This window comes from Paramormyrops kingsleyae, chromosome 13 (genome assembly GCF_048594095.1).
Source record: "Paramormyrops kingsleyae isolate MSU_618 chromosome 13, PKINGS_0.4, whole genome shotgun sequence".
Taxonomy (NCBI): Eukaryota; Metazoa; Chordata; class Actinopteri; order Osteoglossiformes; family Mormyridae; genus Paramormyrops; species Paramormyrops kingsleyae.
The window spans coordinates 12,575,647-12,589,876 of record NC_132809.1 but is presented as its reverse complement, the minus strand read 5'-3'; the positions used below and the strand labels follow the sequence as shown (position 1 = coordinate 12,589,876).

General features: G+C 47.4%; 1 protein-coding gene across 2 annotated transcripts; it reads right to left on the bottom strand.

The window, feature by feature from the left end:
- Nucleotides 1-3,762: 3,762 nt before the first annotated feature.
- Nucleotides 3,763-12,219, bottom strand: lrrc56 (leucine rich repeat containing 56). Of its 2 annotated transcripts, none has more exons than XM_023842201.2 (13): nt 12,133-12,219; nt 11,470-11,623; nt 10,050-10,137; nt 9,842-9,902; nt 8,240-8,336; nt 7,900-8,097; nt 6,772-6,946; nt 6,441-6,677; nt 5,935-5,999; nt 5,143-5,300; nt 4,726-4,934; nt 4,289-4,625; nt 3,763-4,212 (listed from the first exon to the last, which is right to left on the bottom strand). In XM_023842201.2, exons 2-13 carry the CDS (start codon nt 11,608-11,610, stop codon nt 4,056-4,058), a joined length of 1,923 nt encoding a protein of 640 aa, XP_023697969.2. In that variant the 5' UTR covers nt 11,611-11,623; nt 12,133-12,219; the 3' UTR covers nt 3,763-4,055. The 2 variants fall into 2 exon arrangements, with proteins under 2 accessions (XP_023697969.2, XP_072554787.1); XM_072698686.1 differs by lacking the exon at nt 12,133-12,219 and adding an exon at nt 11,900-12,088.
- Between the last annotated feature and the right edge of the window lie 2,011 nt (nt 12,220-14,230).

The following is a 14,230-nucleotide window of genomic DNA, read 5'->3' as shown; positions in this document are numbered from 1 at the left end:
TGCTGTTGCTAGTGCACGACTGCATAAGCCCAGCGGTGGGGGATGCTAATGAGACTCACATTAAAATAAAGACGAGTTGTAATTAAATTAGTTTTGATCAGGAATAAAACACTTCCAGTATTACTGGTGTAGATGAGGGAAACTGGTATTAACAAGAATGCATGCGCTTCCTTAAATCTAGTTTATTTTGCCACCTTTTAAAATTGTCAGCAAATGGGGCGTGCTTTTAACATCTTTTGTTGAAAGCAGTTTTCTCCCTTAATGCTCCGGTAACATTTAAAAAGCCCGCATGAGATAACGCTGAGGTGCGCCCAAAGAGACCAGCTAGAAACAGCCCAGCTGCTCTTCCCCGCGTTTCATGAGCTGCGTAGCCGCAGTCCAGGGCTTCCAGCGCACCCTGCGCATCCTTGGGACTGGGCTTATTGCCAGCCTCAAACCCACAGGGAGGTGCTGTTAAGCTTGTGGATCTGCTGTCTGGTCCGCGATCGGCGTGGAAACTAAAGGACGTGGTTACGTGGACTGCACCTGTACTCCGTGTTTTGCAGGAGAGCAATCAGCCAGGGAGAAGTCTTTTAAACGGCTTGACAGGAATGTCCCCTCGGCAGAAAGCTGTTATCCGAAAAAACAATTCTGTCCTAGACTTGTCTCAACCCAACACTTCTACCGCGTCTGGAATTTGTTTATTCTTACTTTTTAATCAGAATCCCACTCAATAGAGCAATATATGTTTTTCAAAACCAGGTGTGCTTACCAAATCGTGATTATTTTGCATAATAATCAGAGGTGCATTAACACGCTCAGAGGCCCCTGGGTTATTTGCGTTGACAGAGGGCCACCTACTGTTTTCTAAGATGGTGACGATAAAATTTGCCGAATGGGGGGGGGGGGGGTGTGTCCCGATGATAAACATTCAGCCAGAGTCCGGGCATTAATGCGCCCCTGAGTATAATATTGTGTACAAACAGGTGAGAATAACTTCATATTTGAATATAAAAATTCAAATTATTTATCTTATGGAATGTTAAGAGACAGGACATGCAAAAAAATGTTGGCTAACTTTATATTGTGAAATCACAGCAATTCAGCCTCTGGTTGGCATTTTACAGGATGTTTTGTTAGTTCTTTGTATGGCCCTTCAGTGTGTGTTTCTCTCCCCCTTTGACTGTTTCCAGTTGTCATGATATTGTGAGTGGTTTCTGCGGCCCCGGAGCCAAGGGGGAGTATGCGCTGCTTTCCGTTTTAATGGCACGGCATCGTTGTGGTTTATCACTGGTCTGACATTACGGGGAAGGTTCAAAGCTCAAACCTGTAATCATAGTAAGAAAACAGAGGATCTGGGAGGAGATGGAGCCATTGAAGGTCAACCGTTTGCTACCTCACTGGTAAAATCAAAGTCCCCGATTGTGTTTCCTTCCACCTGCAATGCCTGTGTGTGCAAGTATATGGACAAGTACATATTTCACATGAAAAAAGAGAAAGTGTCTATCTATAGGATCTTTCTTTATGTAAAGACAAAGGGATATTGTGTTGTGGATTGTGTGTGTTTACCTGGGTTTCTGTGGCAGTCAGGTTAGTGTGACAAGACATAGGAGACACCTGTCAGGGGCAGGGCGTGGTGCCATGATCCAGGGGCCACTTCTGGGAGCAGATGGCCCGAGTCCAAATCTCACAAAGCTGACTTTCAGCAGGGTTATTAGTTAGAATCGCCCAGGCAGATATATCTCAGCATGACAGAGAGAGGAGCATAGTTTTAATAAACACACGGTGTAAGCTGCTCTCAATAACAAGGTATTCTGGATATTAGGAAAGAATTAATGGTAAGTCAAGAAATTGTGATCTGGATTGGGCAGAGGTGAGCACGTAATTTTTGGGAGCTGGTGGCACAAAATGAATGAATTGCCTTTAGGTTATGTGACCGCAGGACAATGAACAAAAGGGACCGGCTTTGTAATTCTTGTCGTGACCGCTGCCAGCACGGCGGGAAGGGAAGCACCAGATTCCAGGACAAAATTCAGGTTTTAAGAAGGGCGGGACACAATCAGGAGCACAACTGGACATTAGCAACCCAAAGACATTAAGGATAGGACTGGGGAAAGACTAACGGGGAAGCACTTAAATACACAGGACTTAATGGAAATAACAAGAAACAGCCGGTGACCTGGATTTCACACGAGGTTAACGAGAGGGCGTGACACACAGGGGGATCAGACGAGCAGGGCGCGACAATTCTGCTTTATCAAATCCCATTTTACATACACATTGTTTTCTATTTACTTATTTCTGTAAAACTTTTCCGTTTTGTTATTTTTTCCGCATTGCATGGAATTCGTGCATTTTTGTGGCTATTCTGTCAGCCCCCCTCCTCCCCCTCCCCCCAAAATAAATAATAATAAAGACACAGGCCACAGGACTGAACGTGCCTAAGAATTTAAGAACGTGCAAGACGTTCACCTGTGTCAAGTGGAGTGCGAGAGCGGGAACACGGAGCTCCAATCAAAACAGCACCTCAGAATGGTACTTATGGGATCGGATGTCAATGCGGTCTGGCCTGGTGGCTCCACCATTTGGCAGAAAGCTTGACAGCTTTGCCAATAATTTGCAGCGGGTAAAGTGTAGGAGAATGACCTAGACCATGTTTAGCCCTTCTTTTCCTTTTTTTTTTTAAAAACTGAGTGAAATCAGAGACGATAACAGGCTAACATGTCAGATAGAAAGGGAAACTGAACGAAAAGTTTTGAATGGGGATTATTTCGAATAACAATAACTTTAGGCATCTGACGGATTCCTGTAACCTCAAATAGAACAGTACACGTGAGACGTGTGGAAGTTCTGAGAGACTGAAATATGATACAGACTGCAGTATTTACGCGCTTGACTGAACAGATTTTCTCCCTGATCGAACTAATTTTGTGCTCTCTCTGTTCAGAGGTTTATACCCATGTGAATTAGAAAACTGACGCAAACATCGATTAACCAGAATTAATACCCATGTTTTAGGATTCCGACATTTTCAACTGAATATGAACACACAGAATGTTTACCACCGTATATTTTGGTCTTTATGTGTTGTATTTGTAAATTACTTTGTCATTCTTCCTATAATGCCAGAGATGACATGAAAACTTTTTTTGAAATCTGAACGCCAGGAGCAGCGGTGAGCATGTAGACAGCACCCCCTGGTGGACAGCATGTATTACTTCTAATCATACCTAGTGCGTTAGAGAAGCACAGACAAGTTTATGTTGTATTTTTTTCCATACAAGCGTCATTGTGACGTTACATACGTATTAAAGTCTGAAATATGATTTGTTGGTTATGATTCCATGCATAAGTTCATGTACTTTTTTGTTCTGAATTTCCTTCCTTTTCAAAACGCAGCATTGTGGCCAATAAGATGTCAGTTACATTTTATCAGTATGACTACTGGACTTAATATTTTCTCCCTCTTGTTATGTTATACAAATTTACTCACGCCAATGAATGGGCATCTTACACATTTCTTCGTTCTCAGTTACAGGACATTCTCACAGTGCTTTTAGATAAACGGTATACATGTCAGAATTAGAATGGTTTTTAACCAAAACCTCTTGCTGCATTAACAGTGTCACGCGTGTGAAAGGCCAGGAATTCCTTGCTCTCAGAACTTTCCTTACCTTACAGCCATTATTCTCAGGAACACTTAAGAATTAAAAACTTATGCCACTTTTCAGCCTGAAGCAAAATCAACTAGCTGTTTCCATACTTATGCATTTGAAGAAAATGTACTCATCCAAAATTTGTTTATTGAACATGTTATCCAGAAAAAGTATTAGTATTTGTTTCTGTAAAGCTGAGAAATTCATTTGAATCAGTGTGCAAAAAAAAAGCTTGTTTATATAGTAGGTTGATAGCCTGTAGATCCTAGAAGATGAAGCCTTATACATTTAATAACCCAAGGACTTAATTCAGTTATTGTAGTGGAACAGCAGTGAGAGCCATCCAGCAGAGCAGAAGTTCACACCCCCCATCACCCTCCAGATAAGCACCCACAGCTGTTCCACAGGAAGCTCTAGCTGTCAGCTGCAGTGGGGACCATCCTGGGTGGGGAGCCCCTGGAGGGAGGGCCGGGCGGAGCGAGGCCTTCTGGGTGTCAGAGGTACGGGGGACACCTGGGGCATTGTGGGAAAGTGGACGTGGACTGGCCGGATCTGGTAGCTCCTCGCTGTCTCGTCACTTCAAACAAAAGGGATTGTAAACATGAGATGGGGACATATAGACAAAGATAGTATTCGCTTAGATAGGTGAATACCGTAGACTTGTGTGTCCCAGGACATCAGGTCCTGAGCTGGATCTATGTGGCGGAATGCTACCAGGCGTCAGAGCAAAATGACTCTCAGGGCACGTGCTCAGCACCTCCTCCCCTGGCAAGGGCCCTGCTCTCCCTTCTCCATCTCCTCCTCCTCCTCCTCCACCCAATGGCACCTTCCTGACCGTCCGCAGCCGGCGCGTGCGTATCTCAAACGCCCCCCTGCGGGCACCGGCTGGCGCCCTGAGCGTCAGGGGCGGGGAGGGACACACGGTGGCGTCCAGTGGTGTGGAGGTCCGTGAGACACCGGGAGACATGGCGTTGCCCTCCGACATGAAATCTGATCACATCAAACAGAGCATTCATAGTCGGATCAGCTGTTTCTGTACAGGTGTTTGATCCATTCCATACTGGTGCTGTTGGGGGGGGGGGGTACTCGCCTGGGGTCAGAGACTGGAAGGAAGAATCTGGGGAGTCTGTGCTGTTCCAGGGACTGCTGCCTGCTCTCTGGCCCTCGCCTTCCTCATCTCCCTCTTCGTCACTCATGGAGTCAATGCTGCTGCCTTTGCCTTCCTCCTCATCATCCTCCATGCTGTGGGACAGCTTCATCACCTGTGGCAGGCGCTCCTTTGCTATGGCGATCAGCCGCCTATCGCAGAAGGGAAACGAGGCACACAGTCGCAGGCTAGGGCCGAGGATCACAGTGGAGGACGGACAGACGGACAGAGGGACAGAGGGACAGACAGACAGAGGGACAGACGGACAGAGGGACAGGCGGACAGAGGGACAGGCGGACAGAGGGACAGGCGGACAGAGAGACAGACGGACAGAGGGACAGACAGACAGAGGCCGGATACCTGCTGTGCCCCTGTCTCCAGGCCTGCAGCTCTGTGAACACGTCACCACATTCAGCATCTTCTGCTTCCCCAGGGTCACAGCGGCACTCCCTGAAGCTGTTGGGCTGGCCCTGGGGGGTGTAGCTCGAGGAGAGGGAGGGAGAACAGGAGATGGGGCGCTGCAGAGATGGGAGAAGCAAGCATTTGTGGGAGAGACTTGGGGGTGGCTGAGGGACAGGCCACTAGGAGCCAAGAAACACAGGCTCCACAAACTACCTTCACGCTCACACACTCAGACAGCTGCCCCCAGGCTGGGGAGCACAGCCTAGGCATGACCTCAGTACTCAGGGTTCTGTGTCTTAAAGGGAAAGTCTGTCACGATCATCATTATGGAGGCTTATTCGTGCCAGTTCAACTCTTACGGTTCCCTTGCTGTTACTGATCGTTTTAATGTTATAATGTGTGATGCAAGTCCTCTACTGTGTATGTCAGCCTTATATTTACTATTATCATTGCTCTGGAATACAAACAGCTCCAAAACAAATCACCATTTGGATGAAACATTAAAAAAAAAAACAAAGAATTGTAACAAGGAAGTTTCAGATCCTGAAAGATGTTGTGTCTCTGAACTGGGCAAGAAAAATTATATTCATGTAAATAAATGGGCAAAATAGTGACTAGTATATAAACGTCTACTAGGTCACAATGTGTCATTATTGCTATAACTACTACTAGCAATTGTAACAATGTTTTAATGGCATTTCAAAGAGAGTGACTGTGATGGACTGAAGGGTTGCAGGAGGTCCAGCTTACGCTGAGCTTCTGCCGCCACTGCTTGAGGGCCTGCACAGGGTTTCCACACATCACCCGGCCCATGCCTGGTGACAGAACCCAACATGTGGAGCTTCAGAGCACAAGACACCACAGCCAACAGACCTGTCAGAATCCAATCTGCAAACTCTCACTATGACCTGCAGGGGGCAGTGCGCATAAACTGTACTGGCCACACTATCCTCCACACACTCCTACTCCTTTTCATGGCTCACTTAGCCCTGACAGAAATAGGAAAAGATCTGTTTAAAAGTCCCACACTTCACCTAAGTAACTAAGTAACACTGTCCAGAACACAGTGTGTTTTGTGGTTTATTGTACTTCAAGGGTCGAGACCACCATGAATTTTCCTTTTTTTGGAATATTTAATAAAGCATCCTGACTGTCTGTAGGCTGCACTAAGGCCTGCCTGCTCTGGATCCCCAGCACGTCTGTCACTGTAGGATTAGCTCTGTCTTGCAGCAGAGGACGCCGTCTGGCAAAGTCACCATGTGTCAAGTCGCTGGCATCCGGGTCCACAAAAGCGGGATCCGCATCAGCTGAGCCAGGCCTGGACCTGGGGCAGGAGGCGGGTCGGGCGGTGCCGGGTCGGGCAGTGCCGGGTCGGGCGGTGCCGGGTCGGGCGGTGCCGGGTCGGGCGGTGCCGGGTCGGCTGGCTGATCGGCTGAGGGGGAGAGGTGCCGAAGAGGGTCGAGAGGAGGGAACTCCCCCGACTGTCTTCTCTTCTGGTGGTTCAGTGCAAATAGGATTTTACTCACACATCATTTTACTCACACAGCATCCCGCCCCCCCCCCCCAATCCCGAGACATTTTCCCTACCTGAAGGCCCCAGGCTGTCTGAGAGCCTCTCCTTAATGGACTCCTTGATCACATCCCAGTCCTCCAGGGAGGCCGTGCCGTAGCGAGGTTCTGTATCCTCCGCTGGGATGTCGTCCAGGTAACGCAGCTGCGGAACCAGATCCCTTACAGCTGACCTGTAGCAGTATGGCGCTGCCTGTCCAGACAAGCAGCCGGCCCCAAAGCACAGGCCATGTAAATACCACTCCTGTACACTAGGTGGGAGCATTTCACATTACATTTTAAGTGGCCTTTTTAACACATTTTTTCATTGGTCCCATGATTATGGGGAGAGAGGCGCTGAGCCCACAGGTGTCTGCCAAACTCCCACTGGGAGAGTCCAGCTCATATTTATGCTGACCTCAGGCCTCATGACAGCTCATATCCAGACCAAAGAAAACGCCGGACTGTCTCCCCCTCGGCCAGCCAATGAGCCTGCGTTCATTTTATCCGAACTACACAACCCGAGCCATTAGTGTCGGAAACATTTGCAGCTCAAGACGGAAAACAAAAGCACAGAGACACAAAAACAGGCACCTGGGCTTCGCTGAGTCATAGGCCACCTGCCCCCCACCCACGCCCCCTGCCTCCACTGGAATCAGCACATCAAAAAGCCCTTTTATTCAGCTGAATGCACTGACTGCATTTCAATGCAACGGAGGGGGCAACAGCGAGAAGACACTCTTGTGCTGTCATTCATCTACAAAGTCCTTTAGTCCTATTGGTCATCTTCCCCTCCGGCTACATGCATGCCACCCCCCGCAACTGTGAATCAATCGCATGGATCTCATGTCATGTGACAGCACACTGGCCCATTGCGTACGCATGACAGAAGCTTGCTGTTCCATGTGTCCCTTGCAAGCATCACGATCTCCTGTGGAACGCTGAGGCTCAGATATAGCACAGATCTCAGGTTGGGGAGTTCACCAGTGACGCTAACCACACATTACCACCACGCTCCAAAAACAACAGGTGCTGATCTAGTATAGCGTCCCAACTGGCTTTTCAAGTACAAGATAAAATAGGACAATAACATCACCGATCGAGATGACCACTGATCTCATCATCTACTGGAAGGGGATTTCCAGTAAAATGGGTGGGGTCAAGTACCTGCTGCGTGGCCGGGTGGGGGTGCATGCAGATGGGGTTTCCCTCCAGGGTCAGGGCACGGAGCTGGCTGCAGAGGCCCAGGTACTGCACCTGGACGAGATCGTCCACGTTGTTGCCCTCCAAGTCCAAGAGTTCCAGGTGCTCCAGCATGCTGAGCTGGCTGAGGTCCGAGATGTCATTGTAGGCCGCGTACAGCTCCTGAGTGGGCGATGGGGTCAGAGGTCAATCACAGAAACTATGGTAACACTGACCATCAGCTGACACTGAGATAACGGTCAGATATCGGAATGGAAGAATGAATGTTAATTAATGAATGCTTGGGGTGAGCTCGCTGTCCGACCTTGAGGGAGCAGAACGATGGGATCCCGTCCAGGTCGATGAGGCCGCAGCGAGCCATGCACAGGACACGCAGGTGGGACAGTGATGTCCCCAGGTCCCTGTGGATGCAGCGACAGCTGTGAGTGGCCCACTCTCCTGCCCCCAGTGACCACAGCATCCATGCAGTAATGAAGGACCATCCCCCTCCCATCAGCACTCCCAGATTCCCGTGACAGTTTGCTCCACAGTGGTCAGAATGTGGTCACAGTAATAATAAACGGCATCTGACACAGTAGCTGAGAGCAGCTTAGCGATGACAGCATCAGAGGTGGGGGGGGGGGGGGGGGATGCAGGGCTGAGGTTGGACCCGGCTAGCTTCACAGCGAACAAGCTGGTGGGCGACACTGACGGCCGGTGTGTTTGTTTTGACTCATACAGCACAACATGTGGAACTGAAGCTGGTGGCAGAGGTGGAAAGTTCAGGTCCAGAAAGTAAAAATCCAAAGCAAGATTTTGTTTCAACCAGGCAGGTGAGTATAGAAAGTTGCAGTCACAGAGTACTCAGCCGGTTGGTTAAAACAAAACCTTGGTCTGGATTTTTACTTTCTGCCCATGAACTATTCACCTCTGACTGGTGGCGACTCATGAAGTACATCTCACAGGCCGGAAGCTGATGGTTTAGTCATAACCTGTCATGTCACACACCAGCGTGAGGGGGGGGGGGGGGGATGTGTCTGTGATCAGAAGGTTGCCAGTTTGAATCCTGGGGCCAGCAGAGCAAGCAAAAACAGAATTTCCCCTCAGGGGTCAATGAAGTATCACTGTTCTAAAAGTGCTCCTCTTAGTGATTGTTTATTGTGGAGACACGTTTCCTTAGATGTTTCCCTGACTGTCATTGTGTGCCCTGTGGGTCAGACACCAATACTGTTATGTTCCCATGTCCAGCAAGGTCCGAAATAAGACAGCCAAAGCCACGTGAGTCATTCTAAATATTTATTAACAAACAAATGTACTTTTTAATGGTAACACTATATTTTAACGCGACTGAATACATTGTAAAATGGACATCATTTGTATTTGTTGAGTCTATGGCAATCTGAGTATATCAAAATGTTGTGACAGCATATAGGACAAATGTTCATTTTTTATGTGTTCCGTGATCTGTTGTTTGTTTTTCAGTAGCAATTGTGGTATGTGTCCGAAACAAGTTTCCTCTCATCTAATGTAATCAAATCTAAATCAGGGGGTTATCAAAAAGGGGGGCACTTTCTGTCGATCGTCCCAAAAGGGTCAGTTGCTCAAGCACCCCAGCCCCCCCACCTCACCGAGTCATTGATGTCGGTATTTGGGGTGTCCGTTCTTCACTGATTACCCTGACCTGTGGTTGTATAGAGTATTAAACACTGAACAGAAGTCTGTAAACTACAGTCTAGCATAGGCCTGTAAGTATCTAAGCCTAAATCATGGCTACCAACCGACCCCAAACCCAACCAGAGGCACCTGCCCCCCTCCCCAGGAAAAAAGCACCTGCCCCTTCTATGCACAACACTGCAGAGGGGTTTATGAGACCCCTCAGATCAGCCTGAAAAATCACTGAAACTTGACAAACATATAAAAGTCTTACCTTATGGACATGATCAAACTGTTGTTCATCTTCAGCTGCACAAGACTTGGCAAGAAGATACCTGTGGGTGTAAGCAACCCAGAGATAATCTCCTCGCATCAGAAACCACGGCGGCTGCGCTCAGCCGGTTCCCCCCCCGTGTGCGTCCACATTGCATTCAATGCATCGACATCTAGGGGCGTTAGGAGTTCACGTGCGGCTCCCTCACCGAAGTTGCCAAGGGTGTTCTCCCGCGTGTCGACAGACATTTCCAGGACAATGACCCCCCGCAGGTCCTCGCAGCCCCCCAGCACTCGCTGCAGAGATACACATTTAAGCGAAACATCCTCAGATAAGTCAGCCTAGTTCATCATGATGTTCAGGGGGAAAAAAACCAAAACGTCCACACACCTCAAATAAAGCAGCATGATCTCACTGACTCACAGGGTAGCCAGAATGAAGTCATATAAGAAACGAACAGAACTGAATCTATTTTCCGACACCTCCTTGATTTGGGCTTTACGTCCCACCCCCATATCCCTCTGGGTATTACAGTTTCCTCCTGCAGTCCAAAGACATGCAGTTCAGCCAACTGGTGTCTCAAAATTGTCCAGACTGTGTGTTTGTGTTTGTTCCCTCAGGCGACGTGCAGAGACTTTTCAAGGACCAGGTGCTTTTTTCCTGGGGGGGGGGGTCTCTCTCATGATGGGAGATTATGTGTGATCATCAGTTATCAAAAAAGAGCAATTGGAACTTTAATGGTGGTCCATTTTCATTCATTAATTACGATGTTCACGCACCAGCAGCCCCCCCCAGACATGCCTGGTGTCCTGCCACGCACCAGCATTCTGTCCAGGGTGTTCTGTCCCTTGTGTTCCCTGTTGCATGGAATGGTGTGCAGACCCCGATCTGTGACCATGTACTGAATAAGCAGATGGATAATGGATACATTCACATCTCCATTTAGCGCATTACATTTAGCGTACTATTTTAATTGAAAATAGGTTCAATACATTCCTTGCCATCTGCTTTTGAAACAAATGAAAATACGCAGTGGCTCCCCGCCTTGCATAAGGAGAGCCAGCCAGCTCGGATTGTTGACAGCATTACAGGAGCCCTTTCTGCTGACTGTAATCAGCTAGATGCCCGCGATAAATCACGTTTTCCGGCAGTTAAATGGGGTTCCTCCTAGTGTGCCCAGCTGTCTCTCATGCCGAGAAAGCAATATTACTAAAGAAGCTAATTGCGTGGCCGCCAGGAAACCACGCTAGGATGAATCAAAGACAGAAAGACGTAAGCGGCGAGAAGAAAAACGCACGTTTGCCAAAAACACTAAGCAGATAAAAGGTTAGTTCTGCTTTCAGGAAAAAAACAGATGAGATATGATTACTAAAACTCAGCTATGTGTTACATAAGAATTATTAGTCATTATATTATCTGTTTCACTGAATTCAGAGGGTGATATTTACTCAATCGTAGTGCGTGAATTGATGGTTTGCCCAAGACATTACCTATTATATTTTAATATCACAACTAGCGTATATACTGTGTAAATGGCAGAAGACAGCAGGATGTCTCTCTTTGTCCAGACCCACACAGCCCCGGTGCTGTAGTGCAGAGTCTTGAGGCTAACGAGGCCGGAGCCGTACCAGCTTCTCCGGGGAGAGGTAGAGATCCAGCAGGGGCTCTGGATCCTCGACCACCGGCGGCGTGGGATTGATGTCAGTGGAGCAGCCGAGCTCCTGCACCACGACGCCAACTGCGCCCGCAGTCTTCGCTGAGCGATGCATCTCTGCTCATTGCCTGAAGATTAGAGGATTATCTCCATAATTTAGCATTATCATAAACTTCTTTATTCTAGGCTATTGACAGACAATCGCATGGATGTAATCTTACTTTCCACTGAAAATCTCTCTAAACATTTAAACAGAACAGATATAGAAATATGATCGTTATAACTAGGGCTAAGAAGAGAGTTGAAACGTGACAGGAACATGTTGTTTCATATATTGTATAATTCCTTAAATTTTAAATTACATATATTGCATCAAATGCCATATAATCCTGCAGTGCACATACCATAGTCACCATCACGTCGCACTTATTATTCCCATTTAGTCCTTAAGGGAACGCACTTCTGTACGAATTTCCATGCCTGTGTCCTGTGTCCTACGCTAAAATCATAACTAATGAGTCCATATAAATTAGGAAGCATATTTAAATCGGTGATTTCAGATGGACAGCAAAATTACGTCTATCAAAGCTAACGCCGTTGTTATTGTGTCTGACGGCTAGATAGATTGATTCCTTACCTTGAAAATTAGGACGTAACCTGACACATTTTACTAATTTCATAAGGTACCCACCGCCTGGACCACGCATTAGTTTGGTTAACAACGGAACACAACTTCCTGGATACAATGAATTCATAGTGCCTCATGGGATATGTAGTTTGCAAACGCAACCCCTTGCGCGATTGTACAGTTTTGGTTTAACAAACAAATTTAACTCATCTAATGCGAGAAAGAAAGTACAGCGGACTATCATTGTCATAAAATATAGTCAGACAGAAAGCAAGAAAAATAGGTAAAATATCCATACAACACAAGTGCTTTTTTTAACTCAAAGCGTTATTGACAGTCATTTATAGACCTATATTAGAATAACTTCCTGACCTCATGGTAACATCTTATACATATTGTAATCAGGCGCTAAAAGTTATCGTTGAAGTAAGTTTTTTTTATAAAGATAGGTTAAAGTGTTTCATATTTTTCTACCCAAAAGAGCTAAGGATTTTTATGGCATTTTCAATTAAAGACAAGCTGTTGCTACATTTATGAATAAGATGACTGTATTGTCAATTAATGGTAAAAGTAAATGAATAAATAAATATTATTGTGTCTGTGATCCTAGGAGCTGTGCTGTCACACCTCGTCACTGAGTCCCACGGGGCCATGTTCTGTGCCTCCTTTGTTGATGTGGAGCTGTGCTGTCACACCTCCTCACTGAGTCCCACGGGGCCATGTTCTGTGCCTCCTTTGTTGATGTGGAGCTGTGCTGTCACACCTCCTCACTGAGTCCCACGGGGCCATGTTCTGTGCCTCCTTTGTTGATGTGGAGCTGTGCTGTCACACCTCCTCACTGAGTCCCACGGGGCCATGTTCTGTGCCTCCTTTGTTGATGTGGAACTGTGCTGTCACACCTCCTCACTGAGTCCCACGGGGCCATGTTCTGTGCCTCCTTTGTTGATGTGGAGCTGTGGCAGGAAGGATGTTGGTGCCTGTCGCAGTGGTAAGCCCCAGACCCAGTAGCAGACACCAGCAGTAAAGCGAGCTGTCAGGATGAAGAAGGAGGCCTTCTAAGCTCAGGCAACTCCTGAAGCAGCTAACAGGTAGAATAAAGTGATACCTTATTCATCCCCATGGGGAAATCCTCTTTTCACTTAGGCCATCCTGCTCTCCATGAGACACACACAGATCACAGTGAAAGGTTGGTGGTTCGAGCATCTATCAGAGATGCCTCCTGGGCATGTCCCTGGGGAGGTGCTTCTCTACCTGGAGGAGACCGCAGGGCAGACCTAGGACATGCTGGAGGGATCTCTAAGCTGGCCTGGGAACACTCTGGAGGAGCTGGAGGAGGTGGCTGGGGAGAGGGAGGTCTGGGCATCCCTTCTCAGGCTGCTGCCCCGCAGCCTGTACATGAAGAAAATGGATGGATGGATGGATGGGTCTATGGATGGATCGGTTGATTAATCAAAAATGTAATTATAATCTTATACTCTAATGGTATCCAGTTTAGGGTGGCACAGTGATTAGTACTGTGGCCTCACACCTCTGGAACCAGGGTTCAGGTCCCATCGTGGCTCCACGTGTGTGCAGTTTGCATGTTCTCCCTGTGGGGTTTCCCCTCTACAGTCCAAAAACATGCTGAGGTTAATTGGAGTTACCAAATTGCCTGTAGGTGTGTGAGTGTGTCCTGTAGGTGTGAGTGTGTCCTGTAGATGTGAGTGTGTGCTGTAGGTGTGAGTGTGTGCTATAGATGTGAGTGTGTGCTGTAGATGTGAGTGTGTGCTGTAGATGTGAGTGTGTGCTGTAGATGGCCTGACACCCCATCCTGGGTTATTCCCTGCCTTGTTCCAGTAGCCTCTGGGATGGGCTTCAGACCCCCAGTGACGCTGAATAAGACAAGTGGTTACAGAAAATGGGTGGATGGATGAGGGGTTTCAGTTTATAATCGCAAAAAGCTCAGTATGGTACAGCGTCCAATTTAAATTTCATTAGAATGTTATTACCAACATAAATCCTGTGTAACACCTTAATGTCAGTGCCTTTGCCGATATCAGACCCAGCTTTGTCCACAGAGACCTGAACAGACTTTAACTTCCATTTGAAAAACAACTCCGAGCTTTAC